Consider the following 25,744-nt stretch of genomic DNA (forward strand, 5'->3'; position numbering starts at 1 on the left):
ATAACTAATACAAAATTGTAATTGAATTAACCAATTTAATTACAATTTTAGTAGAGAGTTTTGTTGTCAGATAATTTTATCTGACAAAAAAATCTCTACTTTTTGTAGTATCACAGTTAAGTACAGGTGTGTAAAAAAATGACGGAACGATAAACAGGTACAGAAGATATTGGACAATCATTAATTACGACGCTTAAAATTTGCCAAATGTTGATTCCATCTAACACTCAACCAGAAAATAAAACGCTTTACAATAACCGGATAAGGTTGAATCGGACTCGCGGACACCACGGGTTCCGTACCAAAGAAGCATAAAAACTCACCCTTCTATTTATTAGCACCTATCGTTGCTTAACCTCAATGTTATTTTTTTCCCTATAGTGACAAAAGAAATACTTTATCTGTGAAATAATCAACCCTCTATCTATAATGGTTCCCGATATACAGCCTAGTGATAGACAGACGGTCAAACTTACAAACGCAGAGCTTTAGCAATCCGGGGTTTTGTTCCATCGGATTTGGTACCGAACCCAAAAGCAAAACGCTTCATCCAAATATGACATTTGGTTAAATGACAAGACATTTACATAAATGGTGGTATCACATTGATCAAGGGCATTTTTTAGGGGAATCGGTAGGGAGTCCATGATGGCGTCGTTCGCGATGGGTTTGACATTAATATTATGGATATCGTATCAAAATTAATGTCGTTATGGCGTGGTTTGGGCGAAACGATTCCTGACCTTCGTTGAATACGTACAAAATTATAGCTTTCAATCGAATCGAAGTATAACATTATGAATACTATTAATTTCTGACGATTTGAGTTACTAAAATCTACCTATTTTTGTCCATACCTATGTATGTCCCATTGCTTGGCAAACACAAGTATGGGAAACTAGAAGTACTTAATGAACATCAATCACTTGCTTGTTAAGTTTTACCAGAAGTAGCCTAGTGACTGTGAAGTTTAAGGCTGTTGGTTCAAATCCCGAGAAGAAAATGTGTTCTCTTTTTTTCGTTGATTAAACCAGTAAATGTGATCTATATTCAAAGACAAGTTAAGCCACATAGAAGGACTAAAGGTAGTTTAAACTGTGGAACTAGATGGTCGTGGGCTCGATTTTCACACACAGAGCATAGTGCCAGCAAAGTATTGTCCACCTACTTAATACGTATTTTTTTTGAAATTATGTATTTTCAGATGTCTAGTACGCGCAATACAAGCTGTGCTTAGTTTGAGACTAGACCTCGTTGTGAAAAGATTGGGAATATAATTAACTTATTAGGTATTAGAGGGTCAAGCTGCCTAGTTAGGGTCCCTAACCGCCAGTTAAACACCAATTTTGGGGGTAATCTCCTAGTATTTCTCCTATATTTTAAAGCAGACGTACCTAAAAAGGGCTTATCCCTAGCTCCGTTCAACGTTTTCGCAAGTAAATATTAGTTGAGAACCCTTTCAGAATGACGACGTGTGGGCTCGCTTTCACATATTAAATATAAAAAGCTTTTATTCGATTAATATTTGACGTATTTTCGCCACTTCGTACGCAGTTTCTTTTCAATGAATGAGATAGTAAACTTACTACCTCATTCATTTGACTTATTCATGCGAAATTATTTGGGTTTTGATGTGGATCTAAGTTTTGGTAAATCGGATTATGGGATAATATATTGTGTAGCAAATAGTCTGCTTTTGGGGAGGGGAATTTAATATATTTTGGAAGGATGGGGAGTAATAACGCTCTGAGCTAAATTAGAGTTCTTGGCGCTGACTGCACGAGTGACGGTGTCGTCTGCATTTAGTAAGCGAACTTACAAGTAGGAAAAATGTTTGAAGCGTAGAAAGTAAAATGGAACAGTTGTAGTTGATGAGTATATGTATGATTTCTTAGCTAGACTCATCGCAAAATACTAACATTTAAGTCACTGTCTCATATATATATAAACAGAATGCTCTTTTGCCCACATTTTTCTTTTTTGTCATATATATAGAGACGAATCTTAAAAAATCTGCGATCATTGATCTAAACAGCTATCTATATCTACAAATTAAATTTACTTATTCTCATCTTAAAGTCCACAAATAGTAATTTAATTAAACCCAAGGAACATTTAATATTAAATAAAAACAAATTAATAAATATTCAAACAATTTTGTAATAAAATTACGATATTGCCGAGACGGCAACCACGGAATTTTTATGAACTGTCAAAATACCGAACAAAAATCCGTACCTGTAAAATTACAAGCTAAATAGGTAAAGCAAATTTATCAATTAATACCATGTATGAACTTTATGTATACTTAATTAAACCTTTCATTAAAGCTATCATCATGTTATCGAAAATAAATTTAAATTTAAAGAAGTATTAGTATGCCATACCTTGATAGTGATAGGCTCATTGGATTTCCAAGTCAATGGTCGTTGATTAAAATCCCAGAGCGTAAAAAGGTATCTACGAATTCATGTGCGTATAACAAAGTATTTATACCACTTTTTAAAAACGGTGATGTAAGTTGAAAAAACAGGCACACCTGAGATTTTTGAAAATCGTTTAAACTAAGTACACGTAGTTTTAAGCTCGGTCCACGAGAGGCTTAGCTCTGATATCGATCACCAATACGAAAAGAAGTTGTCACAATTGACTAAAAAAAAAACAGACCTCCAGAATATAAAAAACAGAGTCCTCTGAATTTCAGAGAGATACAGAGACATAATTAAACATATCTTCAATCAATTTATCTAACCAAAGATTACACTGGCTTCGTAAGCCCGGATGCCATAATCCTCCCCTCGCATATCGCCCTCTAATCACGAACCTAAGGGATTTCGCCCTTAAAAGCATTTTTGCCCCATAATTATATCTCGATGATTTTGCGAAGATTAATAAGAACACTTTTAGGTAAGCAAGAAATTTGGGACACACAGCCGAAAGAAATCATCCCAGCCATTTTTCTCCTCAAAGGCACATATTTCCCTATACCTTTGCATTTCGTTTCAAATCCACTTAGATAAAATTGGAGGGACATTACAAAAGAACGAGGGTCTTAAAATACTTTTGCCGTTTACTTATTACTTTGACTAAATTGAATCTCTTCAGTGATAACTCTTGGCAAAGGGCTCAAAAGGACATTATTGGGTAAGGAGTTAAAATCGTCGGAAATTCTCATTTGGTTAATGTTTTTAAGATTGAAGTGAGGTTATGTGCTTATTTTTTTTAGAAATTTGGGTGAGATTTTAAGTAATAAAAATTGTAAAGGATTAAAATAACGTCATCGTTTAATACTATTTATCCCCCCTCCTCTATGAATCATATTCCTCTGCAAAAGACTATTCGGTCGTAAAATTAAGTTGCCGTGTGCAGAGTAGACTGCAGCCTGGTGGTACCAGAACAGCTTTAATAGAACATTAGGTTCTCTACGCCAAACTTACAGTGCGCGACATGTTTCGGGTTCGATTCCCGTGCAATTCTCAACCGCAGCTTGGGTGTCTGTGTGCAACTGACTTGAAAGTTCGTGAAAACCCCATGACACAAAAATACAACTTTCCCACTAATGGCTAGAAAATTTTCATCCCATTTACACAAAATTGTTGCTCTAGCTCCCGCCTCTTGCCCGCCGTACATACTATCAGATGTAATTCCAGCTCTAAATCCTATTAAAATGAAGCCTACTCGGTGTGAGTAAGTGGTTTTTAATCTTGGCGACCTTTTTCGTTGGGTAAACAAACCTACAAGCAAATATAGTGGCCGGGATCGGCTAAAATGAATACTTGCTATGAAAATAATTTTAGATTGAGATCTTTATTTTTTAATTGGATGTAGATTAACTTTAGGGATTTTATGGATCAACATAATTATGTTTATATTTGTAAAAATGGAAAATAAAATAATTCTTAATTTTTTTGGCTATAAAGTATATATTTTTAAAAGGCATTTTTTTCAGATTTACACTATTGCTTTTTTTCATTGATATGCAGGGTATACATGATACGATATTATAACGGTTTACATGCATTTTACTAACTTTTTAACGACATAAAAAAATGGTTTTGAAATACACCTTTTGAATGCAGAATCTTCGTACTAGATTCTGTTGGCGTTTGAACCGTTCTGACTAGCAAAAAAAAAATAGAGATAGCGTAAGATAAAATGCCGACACTGGTAGCCGACCTTCATACATCCAATTGCTGCTTACATTTACAACTAAAGCAGTCGCTACTTACCTATAGGTGGAGCTCCAAGCCAGCCTGGCGCCCACCCAGCTCCAAGCCCCTTCCTCTGCCGCGCCAGCAGCTGTATCGTCAAGGCATACGTCAGGAGCATCACTCCCAGTGGTATGTAGAAGGAGATGATGGAACCGATCGCCTTGTACAAGTTATCTGGAACCTGGCAGGAGCCGTCGATCAGGACTGAGTCGGCATTCTGTGGAAGAAAGACCACTTGAAGACTTAATTTGTTTTGGCATCTGTTATCTGGTATGGAATGATTTGGTAAATAGTTTCTTTATTGGTGTACAGTATTTATTAATAATAAGGTTGTTTCAGTAAATGTATTGTTACTTTAAACTATTGCAATGATTTTTGCGCTATTAAGATTGATATTAGATAGTTTTGTATTTTGATTCGCTTACAAAAATACAAGGCGACAAAAACAAATTTAAAGACAAAAAATAAGGTTGTATTTTATTTAATTTTATAATCTTTCGTCAGTAAAAGGATGAAAAAAAATTAGAAAATTCATTAGTGGATCAAAAACTCAATTAAGCAGATAAACAAACGACTACTACGATTGTTTAAACAATTTAATCCAATTATAATGCATGAACAGTTTAAATAAACAATTGAAATTCTTATTCAATTCACAAATAATAAATGGCACGGTGTCAGAATAAGTAAAATTAATAATCCAGTGATAAAGTTCATTCATATCTGCCAAAACAGTTTGTAATGAAGAAAAATATATTTACTTTTATTAATAGCTGTTGTAAAATAATAAAGATATTTGAATAACACGAATAGTTTTCGTATATTTTTTTATTAATCAAAAATATCTAATTATTTAAAAAAAAACATAATCTAATCAACTTATTTGAAATGCTTAATCCTGTTGCCTAATGCACTTTTAAAACTATATAAATGCACAGTGTAATGATTTAGAACAGCGCAGATCAAAACTAATAACATAAATTTTACTTAATTGGTGTACATTAAGCATAATTATCAGCAGCCGGCATTTGAAAGTCGGAAAGTGGGTCACATACGTAAACCCAGTGAGGATTATAAGACCTATATTGTAAGCATGTTCTCTTCAGACTATACAACAGTTACTATGAAATCTTGGAGATCAAAGTATGGCTTTTGCAGTTGAGGAAAGAGACGCCACTCTACAATGCATAGAGCTCTATCTCGCTTTAACATTGTGTTCAGTCTTGGTTTCAAAGATCATAGTACAATGTCTGAAGTCCTATGAATTTTAATCAAGGAAGATTCATTATAGAATCTGCTGGTTCAGCTTTGATTTGTAAGATTAATAGAAATGAACCGGAAATCTTGTTAGGTTTGCAGGTTTCTATTTTCATGCAATGTGGATTTTGTTCTTTGAAAGAAAGGCTAGTTTTGCATGCAGTAATTTGTTATAGAGATCTCCATTGTCATGAATTACGATACAGAGAAAAGACCGTTTCACAAAGAATAGTTGACCAAGAAGTGTCATTAAGTTTCTAAGTGAGGGAGTTGCTTTTTTTTTATTATACATAAACCTAGCACTACAACTTTCTTTTACCACAATCTCCATGCTTTCAGCATAAACCCTAATCGCACGAGACTTAAGTTCAAAATACAAAAGCAAACCTGAAGCATAAATTAATGGCATTCACCGCTTTTCATTTGTTTATCGTGCCATCGACAGTACTTAGTTAAGCAGTAAAGGGAATATTGATCGGTTATTACATTATAATGATATTTCCTTACAATACAGCTATGCCAAGGTTACGGTTTCAGGGTCGGTAGGAATTTAGTTCAATGGAGCTCGTGACTTAGCTATAACCACAAGTGAATCGATCACAGGTAAAGCTACTCTTGACGCGGTTGGTCCGTAGATTATCTTTGTCAAAGCGAGTTCCTCCGTGTTTCGGTAGGCACGTTACATTGTGGGTCCCGGCTGTTATCCCTACATCTTTGACAGTCGTTACAGATAGTCTGAAGCTTGAAAAGTCTGAGAATTAGTTCCAGTGTGGAAGCCGACTCCAAGATAGTTGGGAAATAGGCTAGGCCGATGATAGGAATTTAGTTCACATGTACTAAGTAATGTGAACTATGTTTTTAATAAATTTATTTTATTTATTACTTGCATTCCTTTTAATAACTGACGCAAAAATATGTGTTATAAGTTTGCCACGTCTGCCTGTCTGTGGCATCATAGCTCCCGAACGGATTGAGTTATATCAATCTACTTTGTTTTTTATTAAAGATGAATAATGTGCGAGTATTCTTAGGCATGTTTGATAAAAATCTCTAGCCATTCAAAAGTTGTGGGTTTTTTTTATAAATTTAACTTTACTACAAATCACACTTAATTTTATACTGCGTTTTTATATCTTGGTAAATGGTGCGTAAAAATCGACCATAATTTTAGTATTAACGAACTTTAAAATGTTTTTTACCGACGCTACTGCTTTGGCAAGTTGCCAAATCGAACGTAAAGTTCAATGCCTCTTTTAGTATTAAATGCCTTTGAAATGTATACCAAGATTAATATTGTTATTCTTATTATTCTATTGTTTTCACGAACCAAAGCCTCTAATGTCTTTGTTATCCAACATAATTGAACTGAAAACCATTATTTATAAACTAAACAATCAAACATCTATGTTTCAATTTAATTGCTCTTCTATTTTCAATTGATCGAAACACGATTAAGAAGTCTATCAAATAATTGAACAACAACTCATTGATTAGTTCGAAGTTTGAAAGTTCAATGTAATTGATCAGGTTTTTTGTTTTTCGTTTTATGCATCGAATGTTATTAATTGAACTTTGAATTAAATTCGAATAATAACAAATGAAGATTGGAAAATTGCGAATTACTTTGTTTAGTTGTACTTTTGTTTAGTGTTTATTAATTGGATTAAATGCAATTAGTTTTTGAGTGCAATTAAACTAATACTGAAAATATATTGTTGTGAAATATAATAACTAAGTTTGATCTTAATTATTGATGCAGACGGGTTTTGATAGTTTTGTTAACCTATCAAATTGAGAACAATTGAAGCTGATCTAGAGTTATTTATTAAGTTAGGTTGTATTATTAAATGGCATTACTCATCAAATGAAAAGTTTAGATAAGAAAAAAGAAAATGATTTATATTTCTTAATATTAACAGAGATTTTGGAAATAAAATTGGATATTTAGAGATTTTAGGGATCCGTATAGGGTGAAAACCGATCCCTATCACTATGATATCGTCGTCGATTCGTTTTTCTTATGGTCGTATCTTAAATATGAAAGAATCATGCACGAAACACCCTCAAAATTTATTTTTTTACTTATTATCAAAACACTGTGTCTCCAGTTTGATTCGAACTACTCACACTTCACCTGTTTTTTTTTCTATAGCCCTAATACTGATCAAGAAACTTGAATGCATTAGATAATGGTATAGACAGAACAATAGTAGACGAAATTCCCATTTAAACAACAAAAGAAGGAACACATGTAAACAAAAACATTTTGATGACTGAAACGTTTTCAAAGGTAAGCTAAGGCACGACCACCCACAATGCACATACTATGACAAGTATTCACGAAATTTGCAAAGGAATGCTTACCATGAGAACGCTCAAAAGGGAAGGAAAGCGCAGGTAATTATAGATATTAATATATTACTTGTGAACGAGAATTATGTACAAAAGGACTGGTAGAATTATTCCAGGCGCAAACATTTTGTGTTCATTTTATTCAACACTAGCACCAATCATGTAGTAGTATCAGTTTGTACTTTGCGCAATTGACAGTTTACTACTGATATCTCTGGAAAGGCATCTAATATCGTTTTGTTTTTGCTATTAATCGCCTGCCTAAGCTAAAAAGTGATAAAATAAAGAAAATAAATCTAAACCTATTCGCTTTAGATCAATCACTGACACAATATAGTAGCTGAAACATAAATCACATTTTTTCAATCGATATTGAATTTACTTATCTTATTTCAACCATACCTTGTTGTACGTTGACGTATCTAAACTTACACGTTAACCCTGATCTACATAATAGTACATTCAGAAAATGACATACGGTCCTTCGAGACGAGGCCGGTTCGACTCGCTTTGGTCCTTCAGATTGAAATGACGTGACGTCAACAGGGATTACCGGGTAATTCCTTTATGAGATGACACGGAACATTGTAAAGGCTAGTCAGTTATGCAACAGATGAGAAATGGTGTTGCAGGTACGTTTTTCTTGAATCAACTGCAAGCATTTATAAAAAAAAAGTCTTTCTTTGTTTAATGTCATAATGATGCTGATGATAAGACTGGCACAGGACCGTAGAAATTCGCTCGAGAAATGGAGGGCCTATGACCAGCACTAAGAGGATAAAGGCTGTGGATGATGATGGTGTAATAATTATCTATGTTTTTAACGAAATATGAAGACTCAAAACTTCATTAAAATTAAGATAAACCTCTGACTCATATAATGACATTACGTCTAGGTAAACTTGATTAAATTAATCTCAAAAAAGGGACTCAATTCCGTTAAATAGAAAAAGATACAAAAATCTTATTAAAAACAAATTACAGGCTAAATGTATATATTCCTCTATTGTTGACTGTAAAGGAAAATAAATACCCTTTCCCCTTAAAAGGACCAAACCAATGAAGAAAAATCAATTTCCCTCTGAACTGGGGGTCTTTAATTTCACGGCCCATGTGTAATCAGTGATTTATTTCACATAGCATCTTTTAGAGATAAAAAATACACAGTGATTAGGTGCAATGACCCATTTTAAGCCTTGGTGTAATCTATTTAATACCCTGTTATCGATAAGGCTTTTTGAAGATTCTGGTCTTTCTATACGAGAGGTTTTAGTAGATTTTTAGAGTATTAACTGGATAATGAAACCAAAAAAAAAATATTGTGAAATGTTTTATACACCAACATTTTTAATAACTTATTACTTTGCGTCATACAATAGAACTGCAAATGAATCTAAATGGAATTAAATGAAAATATACACTTTTTTTTTAAATTATGATTTTCACAGCATTTGAAAAAAAAAATTTAATAACGAACGCGAAAACACGATTTTCAAGTACGTACGTGATGGTTATTAAAACGTGCTTTTCTATACATAAAATGAACAGAGAATCAATTCCACGTTTTACAATAGAACGGTCTTTAATTTCACGGTTCGTATCTTTAGCTCACGTATAACGTTGAGGTACGAATTCCACAGGAGTATTATTAAATACAGCATTACAATTTTGCATGTAATACTTAAGGGGCTTTTTTGTTTAAGAAATAACCTCGATGGCTTTTTTGGCAATGTCTAATTTATTTTGGCAAAAAATAATGATTTAATTACATAAGTATCTACATTATTAGGTATATATATTTGTAGTTCAAAAGTCCATTTTTTTCTTTCTTAAGCCGGATAACGATGATGCTTTAGAATTTTCATCTCCATAATACTTTAAAAACAATTGTACAGCTTCGCCTTACAATCAGACTCTTTGTTACTCATTCACTCATCTAATTTTTTTTTTTAATAAATTACTGATCTCCTAAGTATATGAAAGGAGTAACCTATGAAAATTTACTGCGACTTTTCTCCATAAAAAAGGCATTTTAGATAAGCACATTTTACCCAATAACTGCCTAAAAATGCTAAAGTGCGTCTAAAGGCGTACTTAAAATGCAATATTTTTAATTCTGATGAAAGAGTCCGCTTAATCTTCAAAAATGATGATGTTTTTATTGCATTAAAAGTGTTTAGGTAATCTTTGAGTGCGTGAGTGTACTTAATGGTTGACAATTATAATATTATTTTTGTTATTTACTATCTGGGGAACATTCTTTTTAATTCAATTTACAATATTTGGACGCAAAGAGGTTCTATAGATTTTTTTGAACACATCCTTTAAATATTTTGGTTTACTTTAATACTGTCGATGTTTTCCTTCACGTTTTTCAGCAAGTAATAATACTGAATAACAAGCCCTTTTTTGAATTCCAAAAGTAATTGCTGCGTGCAGATTTTGAACCTTACGACCTTCAATATTGCAGTCTAATTGTTTTACCACTAATCTATCACTGCTACGTACATCTCTAATATTATCAATGTATGGAATAAAAATACAATAACTACACAAAATGACATCGCCACTTGGGAACATCGGATACAATTATATTACATCAGACTTTTTCCTCTGGAGGGGTAGCAAAGTAATATAAATGAGCCTCTAGAGCATACTTGACTTGGGTTCCGCGTACTTTTCAATTAAACCCACGATTATTGTGATGAGAGTCAAGAAACAAAAGAAACAAGTCTATTATGACATGAAATTGTTTATTATTTGTTTCGGAAAGGTTTGCTGTTAAGATATACGTGTAAGAACAATGTAAAAATAAGTGATATTGAATAATATTAATAATTAATTAATTTGTTGTAATTGGTTTTTTAAGATATACGTGTTAGAACAATGTAAAAATAAATGATATAAATAATTAATTAATTTGTTGTAATTGGTTTTTCACTGTTGTAATTAATAAATAAATAAAATAATCTTTGCTGATACGTTTTAGGTAATTTTCAGTAAAACATTGACTCTTGTCACTCATTGTTTAATAATGATTCTAGCGACTATCCTATGTAGCACAGTGTTATCCAGTAAAATTCTGAATTTAGATAATATACTGTAATTTATTTAAAGATGGGTAGTTATAATCATACTTGTCATGCAGCTGTACTCCTGGAGAAGACATGGTATTTAACAGAAGACATTTTGGCTTAGTTGAAACTATTTCTTTAGTTTGATTCTACATGGCGTTGTATAAAAGTTGTTGAATTTTATATTATAAATCTCTTCAAAAAAACTTGCGTCTACATATCAAATCTAAATTCAATTAAAATTAAAAAGCCATTAATTCAAGAATGTTGTTACAGACGTTTACTATCGCGGTTATTAAACAAAATTCAATGATACACAAATTGTGTGTGAAATGTATTTTCCTCGCTATAAATAACTGTTTGTAGGTGTATTGTTGTTTTAATATTATAATATACCGGCTGTTTGCGAACAATAGCCAGCTTTCTCACCGTCAAACATGTAAACATTTGTGTAGGCAATATTTGTACAGGTCTACGGAACTTGCTGACTTTAATTATTTAATGAGTTGCTGTTGTGTTCTGTTTTTAATGGTATTTTCATTCTAATTTAGTTTCGTATTGATCTTAAAAGATATTTTGAGTATTTGATATGCGACCACCTTAAGAATTATGTAGAGTTAATACCCAGTTTTATTGGAAATATAGATTTATTTTATTTTTTTAATGGAAGATGCTATTTTAATATTTTTACTACCTTCGAGAATTGAATTGTACTTTTAAAAAAGGAGCTTTTAAATAATATGAATAACCTTTATTTCCCTTCAAATTTACCGAATTTTGGGAGAAGATGCCAAGAATTACACGAGGACACAGTTCTTAGAAGCAGATGCGTCAATTAGATGATGAATGTTTGAATGTTAAGGCTTACGTATCATGGGTCACTCTTAACTTTCAAGTCACATATTAATCATAAATTTATCTTAGGTATTTCCTGCAAGAATAGCCGAGTTCGATCCCTGCGTACAACAAACTTTTGTGTGATCCACAAATGGGCCTGCGGCACTGCTGAGTTCTGGGGTTTTTTGTGAAACTCCCCTTGACAGCATTATGAAATTTCTCGCTGCAGGAGTTGATTTTCACAAAAAAAAGTAGCATGTAGAAAATATATTCATAGCTTTAACTAATTATTTATAAAAAAAATAGTCTTCCGAGTATTTTTAATCACATTTCTTAAATTTAATTTCACATACCTTTCCGCTAGATAGTCATAGCTGGTGTAATATAATTTAGCTTGGAAAATTTATTAAAACTCGCCTCCGTTCCTGTTACAGAGTGCAGGAACAATGTCACCTTGTTAACATTATTATAACACTGTAAGTTATTAAGTTTCATTTTAAAGTTTAATAAAAATAGTTTAGTAAAAATGCTTTTGATTTTTAGGTTTCATCAGTGAAAATACCTTCTGTTTAGATGTCGCTTTGACAAATGGATTTTTACAAGGTTTAGGATTCGGATTGTATACAAATAGAAAAAACATACAAAATATGCTTATATACGTCTAGCTTTATTCTTTAAAATCGATTATGTTGTATGAGTATGTGTTAATTTTTAAAGCAGTTGTTATAAACCAGTAAAAAGAATCCTAGTTATTACGATACATGATTTACAGGATGGTGACAGACAAACAGACAGCGAAGCTTTAGTGCCCTTAACAATAGAGTTCCGCTGTCACCCTTAAGATACGGACCAATAAAAGAACAATAATCGAAAACTTTTTTACTTTTTAAATTAAGTTAGAGACAATCATATTTTAAAACTTCAAACAAAATAACCAGCAAATGAAATTGAGCTAACTAATGACGACCTGTGAACTTCTAAGAATACTCATTTTGATTGGAAAAAGGCTTTTGAAACTGTAAGTTAATTACTTTTACAGAGTCACGTGGACGTTTAATAGAGAGGTACGGTCTGCAAAACAAGTTATTGAACACAAACAGATTTACATATTGACATAGCTTGAGACTGCAGTTACAATATTTTTTCATTTAATCACTTATCATAAACAAAGAAAGGAATAAAACTATCGAGAACACCCGACAAAAAACCACATGAAAAATTATTATTAGCAGAACATTGATGATGACAATTTTTCTTTTTCAGTCTCCGTCTTGTAGTTCCCTCCCTCTCCTAAACTTTAAAGCATTTTTTTTTTGTCAATTAACGTTGATCAGAATAATACGAGTCGAATATTTTTATACATTAATTATCTAACTGAGGGACTAAATAGAACTTTATTTTTTATACCCAGTGCAGTGCAATAGGGTAGATGACCATATTGCAAAGAAATTTATTTCCAAACACTCGGTTATTTAACCCACCTTCACCCCTACATCTTTTAAATGGCGTGACCAATTTTTATCTGCACTCTATCTGTCTGAGAACACTTGCATATAATTCACTTTGAATACAACATAAACTTAATTTAAATCGCTCAATGCGTTTGAGAGGCATATGCAGACAAATAGTATTATCGTGTTGAAAAATTTTTGTTACTGACTGTAACTATGTTGTGAAGCACGTGACAACAAGCCTTTGTCCGATATTAGTAAGATTTACTTTGATTATTATATGTGTTGTAATAAGGTATAGATTGGGGTTTTCAAAGCTGATTTTAATGAAGACTTAAATAGATCAAATGTTTATTTGTTCTTGCTATTTATTGATGTTAATCTGTTATAATTGGCTGTTTGTAAGTTAACGTTAATATTATTGAGTAAACGTTATTAATGGAATCAGATTATTTTCTTGCGGACTATGTAAGTTCGTTTCTACCAAAGGTTGCTACGCTCATAATTTTTCCGTGATAAACAAATGTATTAAATGATGTAACGGTTTTCTCACGCGTATTTATCGGGGTAGCCCGACTAGTTTCCGACCCAACCGGAGTCCTTAATCATGAGCAGACGCGGCGGGATCGCGAGTCGAACTGTTCGACTTTGCGATAAATACGCGTGACATCATTACATCATTTAATAATGAATCATTCTCACGATATTAACTATCATAAACAAATGTGCTGGTAGGCAATCAGTCTGACTAAGTGGTATCGTATTGTCCAGGTAACTGGGTTGAGAAGGTCTGATAGGCAGTTGCTCCTTGTAAAACACTGGTACTTAGCTGTATCCTGTTTTAGTAGAAGTCGACCCCAACGTATTAGGGAAAACGCTATATGGTGATATGATGACATGACCCAATTAAATTATAACACAGTTTAGATACATAACGCCTCAGTCAATTACGATTTGGTTCAAAACCAGAATTATTTCAATCTATTAATTTCTTAGAATAACATTAACTAAATAGTTGTGAAACAAGTTTAATTAAAACCTCTTAAGTTAGATTGCTAAAACTGTTCTACCTTAAGGGTTTAATTAATATTCACGGGACTTAAGTTCAAAGGTACAAATAACATCAACATTTTATGAAATGTTGCTTTAATATTTTGAAGTTCTGCCTACTATCTAGCCTTTTTGGAAAATATTGAAATTGAGGTCAGTTCCTGTTAAAATATATCAAAATATCAGTACGTCCTTTAAATAAGGTGTCTTATTTCTTTATGTACATTTTATCTAATACTAGCTTCGTTTTTTTGTTTCACCTACGATCTGTCAATTTTGTGCCATCAATTGTTTTATTTATGCTCTTAAAAAACGAAAGCATTAAAACTGTTTTGTAACTAGACACATGAAACATAAAACAAAAATTTAACGACGAAAACCTTTGTGACCTTTATGAATATTTTTTCTAATCCATTTATATATATTTTTTTTTAATCTGTAATATTCATTAAACAACTCACCTTGGAATATTTTAGACTGAGTGGCAGACTCATAGCTGAAGACAGAATCCACACGAAGGCGATCTTCACTGTAACTCTCTTTCTCGTCTTATTTCTTCCAAACCTCATTGGATATCGGAGGGACAGGTATCTGCAATGAAGAAAGACAGGTGTGTATGAAATAAATTATTTCATAAATGAGTTCAAAACCTGTAGACTCATAAATGTACACATATTTTTTAGTAATCATTGATAGTTATTAATAATTTGGTAAAGTGACGAAAACATTGGGAACTCTCGTACTTAGGAATTAAATCCTTGTATCGCGGGGGGTTTTACAAAAAAACAAGTCACATGCATAAAGACACCCAGACAAATCAGTCTTTATACAAAGAAGACCTTGATCTGTGAGACTAATAAAGCAAATGAAAAAACACGAATTTTAATACTAAGCTCTCCAGCTTAGCTCCAGCTAAGCTATTACTAAAATTCTATTTTTTACAAAAACACAAATAATTTCTTTAAATTGGTCCCTAGCGACACTTACCTATCAACACTTATGGTGCAGAGATGCATAATAGATGCTGTACAAAGTAAGACGTCCAGACAGAGCCAGCACAGGCAATACACCGCCGGCAACGGGAAATAACCTGGAACAAACGGAAAAGCAACTTAAGAAAACGGTAACAATGACACAAATTAGTTCTTAGTAATCTATTAATTAATTACTTGGACTGGAATCGATTCCGATCTGGAATGATTGTAGCTTCGTCATCTAAACACCACTAATTATGTTTGGTATCCCTTAAAACTCTTTAACTCTTCTTTTAAATAATGCAATAAAATCGTTTATATCAAGTGGGCAAAAATATAGATCAATCCAGTTCTCCATAAATGAGAAAATACTATTACCCAGCAGGAACGTTTACGGAACAGCATTATTAATTGGTAACCCTACGCGCAAAGTAATTTACTGTCTTCAAAATCGTATTTTAAGTCAAGGATTGTTCGCTCATCCATTTCACTAACAACAGTAGTTCCCAATCAATTAACAATGGCGAGCCCTTTTACAACAGCTCAATAAAGCAAAGCCTTACCTAAAAACGTTTCGCGGCGATCAAATTCAGTAGGGCAATTTGTCTGTTCACGTAGAGTTAGGTTGAAGCCATAAACATGTCAAAATCCATTCCAAATGGAGCAAATAACAACGAGATATTTCTGAACTTAGGGATCATGATTTGCGAAGATTTATTACATTTTCCAAGTCTAGAAGTGGGATTCTCGTTCTCATTGAATTTGGGACTCCTCTTTTTTTGGTTCGCAAATTTCCATTGATTTGCTAAAATTGGATTTATTGTGGCTTTTAAACACACGTGGCTTCCAAATTGAATGGTAATGAAATTTCGTTTTATTTCGTATGTGGGCTTTTATTAAGCTTGTTTTCATAATGGCTATATTTTTACGCTCGCCAAAAAGGTTTAAGAACCTTTCAGCTAAGCTTTCATTGTATGCACTTAAAAGTAGCTGCTGTGAGCTTAAGCCGATGTCAACCGCCAATGTTTCAGCTGAGTGAGGTTTTAAATCCCTGATAACTAAATATTTGTGTTTTACTGAGATGGAAACCTTTTGGGTCTTAATTATTTATTCAACAGCAATCACTTCATATCTTTTTAACGACTCTTAAACGAATATTAAAATCACAAGCTACAAATAGAAGTCTCTCCTAATATTATTTACGATTAAATCCCTCTGAAAAAATCGTTACGTATTTTAATCGCATGTCCTTGAAAACAATTTCCAATGCCAAACAAATCTTGTTACTACGCAATAACAAAACACCCGCAAAGTCCGTCGACCTTAACAAATGGTCGCACAAACATTTTTGAGCCACACATCACTTTGGTAGGGCTTTTAACAAATTTGTCAATAGGCCGCAGGGCGCGGCCCTCGCTACACAAACATGCGGTCCGTCTGCCCTACGAACCGCTCATTAGCGTGCAATCGATGTGTGCTCCCAAATTACTGGTAATATAACACGGTCGCAAATGGAGACTCTGACAGGGTGAGGTTTTGACGTAAAAACAATATTTTTTTGGGAAGCCTCTGTGATTTGCTAAGGCCCCAGTCAGCAAGACGGAAGCTATTTTTTGTGGGCTTGGAGAGAAAGATAAGGGAAATTATAGAGAATAGTTTTAATAAATTCATATATAAGATACATGGTTGAAATGCGTGAACGTTCTGATTTATAATTAAGACTTTTATAGACACAAAATTATTTTATTTATTTTTCTTTCTGCCTCTAGTACTTAAGTTTAGGAAGGCTTTTTCAAAAAGACTGTTTCAAAATCTTTATCTCGGAGTCGACAAGAAATTAAGTTTTACCTCAGATAAATATACTCTACCTGCACACAAACTTCTGTGTCTACTTGCAAATAACATTTTGGGAAATTACGAGTGTGATTTTCTAAGCATACGATGTTGCATTTGATCAAAGCGTTCGCAAACATACTTTACGGAAAACCAGTATCTCTAATTAATTGAACGTAGGACTACTAAAAAAATAAGATTTATAACAAAAAGAAAAAGTAATACCCAATAACAAGTAGCATCGGCATTAAAAAATATTTTACATTTCCTTACACCACGATACTCCCCTTAAACCGTACAAAACGGTACAACGCCCGTCATTCTGTTATTACTCGTTTGATCCCTTGACGTAGCTAGCAGTCGCGTAAATACTCCCCAACATTAAAGAGAAGGCAGAATGGCTTTCATTAATATATCCGTTGCTGTAAATTCTTCGCGAGAATAAGAGAAACAAGGTATGAACTTACGTAATCCAAGTTAAATTACTGAAGCTATATATTTGAAATGTTGGTCTGTAGCAGTTTATGTAGAAATATTTTATAGCTTTATATCTGTGTTCGTTTGCGGACTTTTTATCGTGGTTTTTAATTAATTTGTGTGGAATAACTTACTGGGTTTGTAGTTAGCGTCATTTGCAAGGAATATACGTAATACTTATTAATATTTATTTTTGTTGCGGAGTATGATGGGATGTTTTGCCGCAACTTAGAAGATTGATGTAGATCTTTAATGCCTAATGTATTTTTGAAGCTATGTTTGATATGACAAAATGCAGGTCTTCAGGGGATCTCAGCAAATACATCAATGTAAATCTTTTTACAAACCAATTTCTGATACTAAATGACCTTACTGACATAGTAAAGAACAACCATTTCTATGCCAGGAAGCTCAGAGTTGATCAGTATTGCTGATGCCTACCGGGCCGGCAGGAAAGTGTAGACGGGTTACCGTACACAAAAGGCAAAAGAAAACGTGTGTATTGGTACACGGTGATTTGGTTAGTACAGTCTGACACTCACTTTCGCTCAATCTCAAGCGGAAAGAGTCATTTAATGATTTCCCATTCGGCAACAAGGATACCTATTTTCTTCAAAAATCTACTCCTGTGCTAAGAAGTTTAATCTTTTTGTCGCGGGGAGTTTTGCAGCAAGCATTCGTGGATCTCAAAAATCCTTGTCTAATGACGGAAAGTGGCGACATATACCTGTCGGTTAGGACTAATGGCATATAGCTAATGTTAAAAAATATACCAAGCATACATTTATGATGAAATGTTACAAAGTAAGTAAACAACATTTTAATAAAACATATCGTTCTATTGTTCTCCATGTGTTGCTCTCGGAACGAGTGATTAAATATTTCTGCGTTACACGTAAATGTTGTTCCATGTTTGTGTACCGTTTTAGAATTATTTCCATACAAAGTGGTACGTTTTATTATTAAAATACAACAATATGCTGACGCCGTAGAGATTTTGAAGGTTAATAATTTTTAGGTAAAATGAAGCTATTTTAAAACATTCTTGTTCAATGGGATTATTTGGTCTGTTATTTCAGTGTTAACTCTTTGAAAGTAAACGTTATGATCTATTATAGACGTATATGACGTAAACTACAACATTATGACGTGCCTCACATCATAATCCTAAGTCTTTTAAATCCCAAGTTTTAAGAGTTCAAGTAACATTGGCTGACCTGCACTTTCTTCCATGTTTTCAAAGTAACTGAAACTGTTTCCATTTTAACGAAGGTCTCTTTAATGTGTGACGTGTCAAGGTGTATCGTGTTGCTCTTTCGAATGGGACCTCATTACAGTAGATGCGTCGTGTTTGAGCTATACACGATGAATAGATCTGACTATGTCTGGGTTATGTGAGGCTAAACCTAAATAACCTTTTATTGAAACCTGGTTTAAGGTAGAAATTTTCGTTTAAGTCGGTTAATCTTAATGTATTATTGGATCATCTTTCATTGACTGGCCTGTTTGTAGCCCTCACTGCTACATTGGACGCCGTTATTTCGATTTCGATTCAGAATAAATTTCAATGTTTTTTTGTGATTAAGACGATCTTTGGTTCGGTGCCAGGACGTAATTTATTGGTAGTACATATATATGTTTTTTTAAATACATAAGTATGTTTTTCCGCTGCCTAATACTCGTAAAACAAATGTTACCTAGTTCGATACTAGATATACATATGTGAAAATTGTAAAAATAAAAATACATTTTTTTCTTTACAATAATATAGTACGAAACTAATTAATCACCGTTTCAAACGTCATATAAAGCACAGACGGTCGTTAGTCATCTGTTTTACAAATCGAAATCGAACCGTACGTTTGACAACAAAATTAACTATAGGAATCCGCTACTAAAACACCTAATATTATTATAGTAGATGTAACTATATAACCATGCCTTGATCCTCATGAAGTGCTTACCATACGAAGCAATATTAAACCCATAACGTGGGAGTAGGTTTAATTGAATGTAATGTTAATAATAAGCTAGTTAGAATGCGACAATGAAGCTTACTACATAATCGTCTCAATTGTAACCGAATTTAATTAAGCTATTACCCAATTGTCTCCCACGTACAGTCAGCCTCAGAAGTTGTTTAACACAATCAGATTTAGTTTAATCAATAGTCTTGATAACTAAGAAGTTATTATTTATTTATTACTAGCCTCGAATGTCCCACTGCCGAGTAACGGCCTTCCAATTGTCCATATTAAGAGGCGCTAGTAATTAGGACTTTAAGAACAATGTGGTCATCATGCCCGTTTCACTTTTTTTTCGTTTGGCTTAGACATCCTCTTCTACACCTGCCTAATCAAGTGATGATGAAGTAGGTAGTCTCAGAGTATTATTGACTAAACCTGAAGCGCCGTGCTACGCTTTCTGTATTTAGTCGGTGCGCGGCAATTCATAGCAATTCGTTACGTTATAGAGGCTGACGGCTTCCTTTCACGTTTTAAGGCTGGAATGTGAAAAACTCAATCTCCTCCGAGGTCTGTCTCGCTGACATCGCTAGGTTTTGTGTCAGCGATTATTCGGTCTTAACTTTAGCAAGTTAGTTAATTAACATACACTAAACTTGTCCAGCTCAAATCCACTTCAACTTAGCCAAAGCAAAAAAAAATTTCAACATGTAAGAAAAAATACTGGCGCTTTATATATCCCATTTTCTGTTGATGACACAGCAAACGTTTTCATTGTAACTTTTCTACAAGAAACCTAGGCATTTGTGACGTCAATACCAAGAACGTTACAGAACCGTCTTCTGTTACTAATTGTACCTTCTCCACAAAATATTAAATCACATACATAATATAAGTAGTTATGACATGTTATCTAATTGAAATTGGCCTTAGAGTTGGACTAGCGAGATCCCTTAGTCCCTTCGTAACGGCAAACTGTTGTAATCCATTAATTTTGGGAAAGCAAGGATGGACGTGTTATGCTTCCATTAGATACCGCGCTCTAATGAAACAGGTTTTGCTTAGTTAAATGACTTAGTGTTTCATTGAATTAGGGAATTGTTCGATTGAAGGGTATATCAATAAACTGATGGATAAGAAACAACATTTTATTTGTTAAAATGAAATTTAAAAAAATGGATGTAAAAGTTGAAGACTAAAAGAAATATACTTGAATGAAGAGGTGTATCCGGAGTCCTACAGAAAGAAAAATTTAAAAAGGAAACTTATTTTGCCTCATATATTATGTTTAGCAAGTAAAACATAAAATTACTACTAACACTATGAACAAAAATTTAAGTCTAAATTAAAATACACGGATTTGTTAAGACAATGATGATGAATGATGCATAAAGGTGCGCGACAGAATAAGCTGTAAGTTACAGCACTAGTTGCATAACTATAAATACCATTTACTTATATATTGGTAACCATCATGATGAACAGCCTTCGACCTTTACAAAGCCGGTAAGTCAAGTTCAAGGGCTCATATCTCGCCGGATGATGGACCGGCATTTGATTTCCTGTTACAGCTACATAGGATTCTATAATAACTATCTTCAATAATCTAGAGAAATTGGTTCGGAGTGACCTTGAAGATGAAACTATTGGATGAAAATCCTTGACTGCACGGATAGCCGAGTGTTTGGATCGCACGCCTAGCTTGCTTTGCGCGAAGTGTCGAGGGTTTGATCCTTGCTAATGAATAATGAATAAAAAAAAACTTGCAATGGAAGCATAAAAATAATCATAAAAACTAAAGAAAGATTTCTATAGCCTATTTATATGAATCTTTCTTTTTGTTAATAATTCGTCTTGCACTTTACCGGTGTTTTTTCGTTCGTATAGATGACTAACAAAGTATTACTTGGTAGGCTCGCTATCAAGTCACTTGTCTCTCCAAGTTATATGGTCTATCCATCAACGCTTACCAAAGGCACGAGTCAGTGTGTTCATATAACTGTATCTTGTAAAGAGAAACTACTAGTCACTACACGTTGGTAGAAAGTCGGTCTTGTCGTGTGGGTAATGAGAAAAAACTTTGTAGTCTGAAGGTCTATAACAATTCTGAAAAACCAGTTGATTGTGGTTTTTTTTTGGGAACGTTAAATCGTTCAAAGAATGCAGGGTGTTTTGGTAATTTCGATTCCGTGGGGTTGATTCATAATTATTGTTAAAAACTGTTAACTCACACGTATATATCGGGATCACCCGATTAATTTGGAATCCAAACAAAACTGCTACGAATTGTTTATTCTTGATTTGATGGAGATTCTCGTGGGATGATAATTGTTCTGAAGAAGCAACCCTCCTTATAGCAGATCATCTTTTCTATCATCATCAAACATAAAGTTAGATTTGAAGACTAAGAAAATTTATTGGTAGTCACTAGGTTTTACTCCTAATGTGTCGTATTCCTCATGTTTGGCTCTTATCAAGGACACACTTCTAAAATCTGTTCCGCGACTATGGACTTATCCGCCGATTCATGAAAATGATAAGGAAGATAAATAAATTATAGTCTAACTTAGTTCGCAAAACTTTGACCTACAAAAAACCTATTTACGTTACTCCAATGAAACACTTACGAAACTTTTACAATTTCACCTTTAGTAATCAGTTTTCCACTCAATCAAATTATAATAGCATTGTTTCTTACACAAATTAATTCTGGGAACCTCTAATCGACGCTCTGCACGCCCAAAATTAAGTTACGCTTCCCCAACCGAACTTGAGTGAACCTTTTGACAAAATTAGATTACAATAAAATTTGTATAAGCTACCACTATTTTGTTTAAACGATCAATGAAGGATTTATAATTCAATTTTAGGAAGATTTGTGTTTCGTGTAGTAATTTCTCGACTAGAATTTTAGTTGTTTCGGATGTATCGAATCGGCAAACGCAGTCGACTGGATGAGCAAGAAAAAATTCCAAGAGCCTCTGTCCAGCAGTGGACCCAGGCTAAAAAATCTAATTTTTTTATTGCCGTTACTTAACAGTTCATGAGTATGGTACAGACTAGACAAAGATAAACAGATCGACAAATTTATATTCTGTAGATAATGGTTTAGTTTGAAGTAACGATTTTCAAGGTTTCCTTTGTTTGAAAACTTCTTCAATAAAACACATCTATTTGTAGAACATCTATCGGATTGCCTCTTAACAAATATTTGCTTTAAAAACAACGATCCCCCAGAAAATTGTAGTATCAAAAATCTTTTAACTCGATTGCAGAAAGTTAGTATCCAATTTGACGAAAACAATCACATTTTTCTCGCACTTTATATTCAGTATTTAACGACGTCAAAGTTTATCGTTTTACGTGAACTAATTAAAGAGAAGCAAGACAATTACCGTGTAAATATATACAGAAGATCCATTGGCATTAATTTTAAGTTTACTTTTCGAAATTGTATTTATTTTATTGCACATTGTTTTTAGATTATTCTATTATGCTAAATTAAAATTTCTTGATCCGGGTTCATAAACTAGGAATTCCATTGCTGCTATTGTATTATAATACGCTCTATTATAATATGGCTCTTACAATGAAGAATACTGCTTTAAGATCCAGAATACATATTTTTCGTTACAAATTCCATGTACACAAATGATTTATTTTTGAGATCTGTAACGGATTCGTGAATTCGTGAAAAATACAAAAAATCTACACCTGTATGCGTACCAAATAACAAAATTACAGTCGCTGGTATTCTGACCTTTTGAACTTAATTCTATAGTGGCATTAATTTGTCAAACTAAATTTCAAAGTTATTTTATTGTCGATACTTAGACGTGACAAGAGCGTAGAAGCCTTATTGTTACATGTTAATAAAGTTACACTTAGTTAAAGTCATGTTTGAAAGTCATAGTTTACTGGTAATAATGTTATGTTAGTCATTGATTTGGATTCTATACGTTTCAACTTAGTTATAGGGAGAACTAGGCCTTAAATTGCCATTCAAAAACTTGTTAACTATGGCAATGTTTGTAAACCTTACACAAAAGTTTTGACCTTTAAACAACAAGGGCAATTATCTATATTAAAGACTATATTTATCGTATGATTTTTTTGCTATTTATTTTGTAACCAAATATCAAGCAAAAGTCTTCTTCGTTTGATTCCCAACTGTTTTGACATAAACCAAACATAGTATTCTCAAAATGACACTAGAAGAAAAACATTATACATCCAAATTCAAACTCACCTCTCAACAAAGTCAGAATCCCAAGTGGCATTACCAGGATAGCAACCAGCAGATCAGTTATCGCTAATGACATCAAGAAATAATTCGTTACATTCTGCAGCCGTCTCTCCAAGTAAATCGCTAAACACACCAAAACATTCCCCGCTGCCGTACAAACAACCAGGACCAACGCGATCAGAGCCCACCAGTTGTTCACCGCGTTATCTTCATCAAAGACATTTGTATTATTCAAAGTTACATTATTAAGTACGTAAAATAGATTGTCTATCGTGTAATTGACAGTATCATCGATCGGTTCACTCAAATCTAGTACATTCTTTGTTAAGGTTCTATAGCTGTGTTCATGCATTGTGCCGTGTTTTCTTTAGTATCAGTCTCATCTTTGGCGGTACTCCATTCATCTTATTTCGTAAATGTGGATTGTCTCCGGATACATTTTCTTTGGATTTCAATTTCGTTCTCCAAGTTTATTCAGCATCTGGAACAAGATTGAGTACAATGAATATTGATTTTAATTTATTTGTCTGTTGGAACGTGACACGATTTTGAATCAATCTTGCTATTTGATACGCCTCGTAATTGTATGATGACATTTTCAAAAGTATCATTATACAACAGCAAAATTTTGGAATGGATATTAAATAATTGTCTTTCTGGAATCATAATCATTTTATGATGGTTGATAAGTACAATACTCAATAAACCATGCGAAACCGAAACAGTATCGCTAAGTTTCTTCAAAATCGAACGCCTCAAGAAATTTCCTTCCGACGTTAAATAATTGATGAGCATTTAAAACTAAGCTGGTAAAAGGGGTGAAAAGGGCTCAAAATCCTTTGGTTGATGAAGGGATGACAACTTTCCACTGTCTGTTAACGGAATAACTTAATAATGTAGAGTGTTATAGATTTAATTGGATCTATTCATAATTGTACGTTTTCTTGACTATTTGTTTATTTGCCATCTCAGATTACACCGGAATTTAAGACCCAATTTTCAGAGGGTTTTTAATATATTAAATCGAAATTTTATGTTGTAAATTGAAAGAAAAATGAATAAATCTAAATCTTTTAAATCTGTGCTTGTTTCGAAACTTTTAGGTTCTTCTGATAAAGACCATGTTGGGGTTTCCCAAAAATCGAAGTGAGAAAATAGCGTAGTAGCGATACAATTCCTAAAAGGCAAATTGTTTCATGAAACAACCAACAACAAGAAACCTATTTTACATTCATAACTTTTAAAGAATCTATTTCTAAAAATAACAGTAGAGTGTTCTATAATTATCTCTCGACCTCACGTTCAAGGCTTTAGAATTAAATATCATGGTGACACAAGGTCTTAGATCGATAACAATAAACGACATTTAGCACACTTGAACTTTTGAGTCTCAATTACGTTTTTGTCCCTTTCTTGCACTACACATTTTCTAGTAGTGTAATAGTGACAAAAACATTCTGGAACTAAAACTATTCTACTGAGGCTGAAACAAATGAACACTTGTATTTGATTTTCGTTTTCATTATTTCTCTTGCTTTTGACAGAAAATATATAAATGATATAAAGCTTTGAATTTTTTAAGTTTTTGGAAATAGTAAAATAAAATGTGAGAAATCCGTTCTTTTTTCACATAGACATTGTTTATACATTTACAAAACAAAGATTTATCCTTTTTTCTTTTTCAAAGAAAATCTCTTTTGGTTCGTGGCAGTTAATTTTGTTTATCCAAATTGACAGCGGTATCCCAAGAAAAGGTGACACTCCTAGAATTATCTCCTTAAATTTCCAGGAACGTACTGTATTAGATAAAAAAGTAAGTAACTTTACAAATAAATTTTCTTTTACTTAGAACAAAAATAAAGATTTCTCTTTTTACGAAAATTTTACAAAAACTTTGGAGTTTCTACCTCAAAAATTAACAATCCGAAAAGATTCTGACAAATTTATTGCGGTCATTAAATCAGATTCATTAGAATCTTTAAATCTCATTCTCCAACAACTATTTTGCACTTAAAATA

General features: G+C 33.1%; 1 protein-coding gene across 1 annotated transcript in view; it reads right to left on the reverse strand.

Moving 5' to 3' along the window:
• LOC113493042 (5-hydroxytryptamine receptor 2A) overlaps window positions 1-24,204 on the reverse strand; it is a 41,283-nt gene extending 17,079 nt beyond the window's left edge. Inside the window, exons 1-4 of the mRNA XM_026870824.1 lie at window positions 23,730-24,204; window positions 15,220-15,322; window positions 14,694-14,823; window positions 4,230-4,428 (exon numbers count right to left, since the gene is read on the reverse strand). Of these exons, the coding sequence (XP_026726625.1) occupies window positions 4,230-4,428; window positions 14,694-14,823; window positions 15,220-15,322; window positions 23,730-24,078 (781 nt within the window). The 5' untranslated portion in view covers window positions 24,079-24,204. The remainder of the gene's footprint in view (window positions 1-4,229; window positions 4,429-14,693; window positions 14,824-15,219; window positions 15,323-23,729) is intronic.
• Window positions 24,205-25,744: the final 1,540 nt, after the last annotated feature.

The sequence above is a fragment of the Trichoplusia ni genome, chromosome 4 (assembly GCF_003590095.1).
Source record: "Trichoplusia ni isolate ovarian cell line Hi5 chromosome 4, tn1, whole genome shotgun sequence".
Classification (NCBI taxonomy): Eukaryota; Metazoa; Arthropoda; class Insecta; order Lepidoptera; family Noctuidae; genus Trichoplusia; species Trichoplusia ni.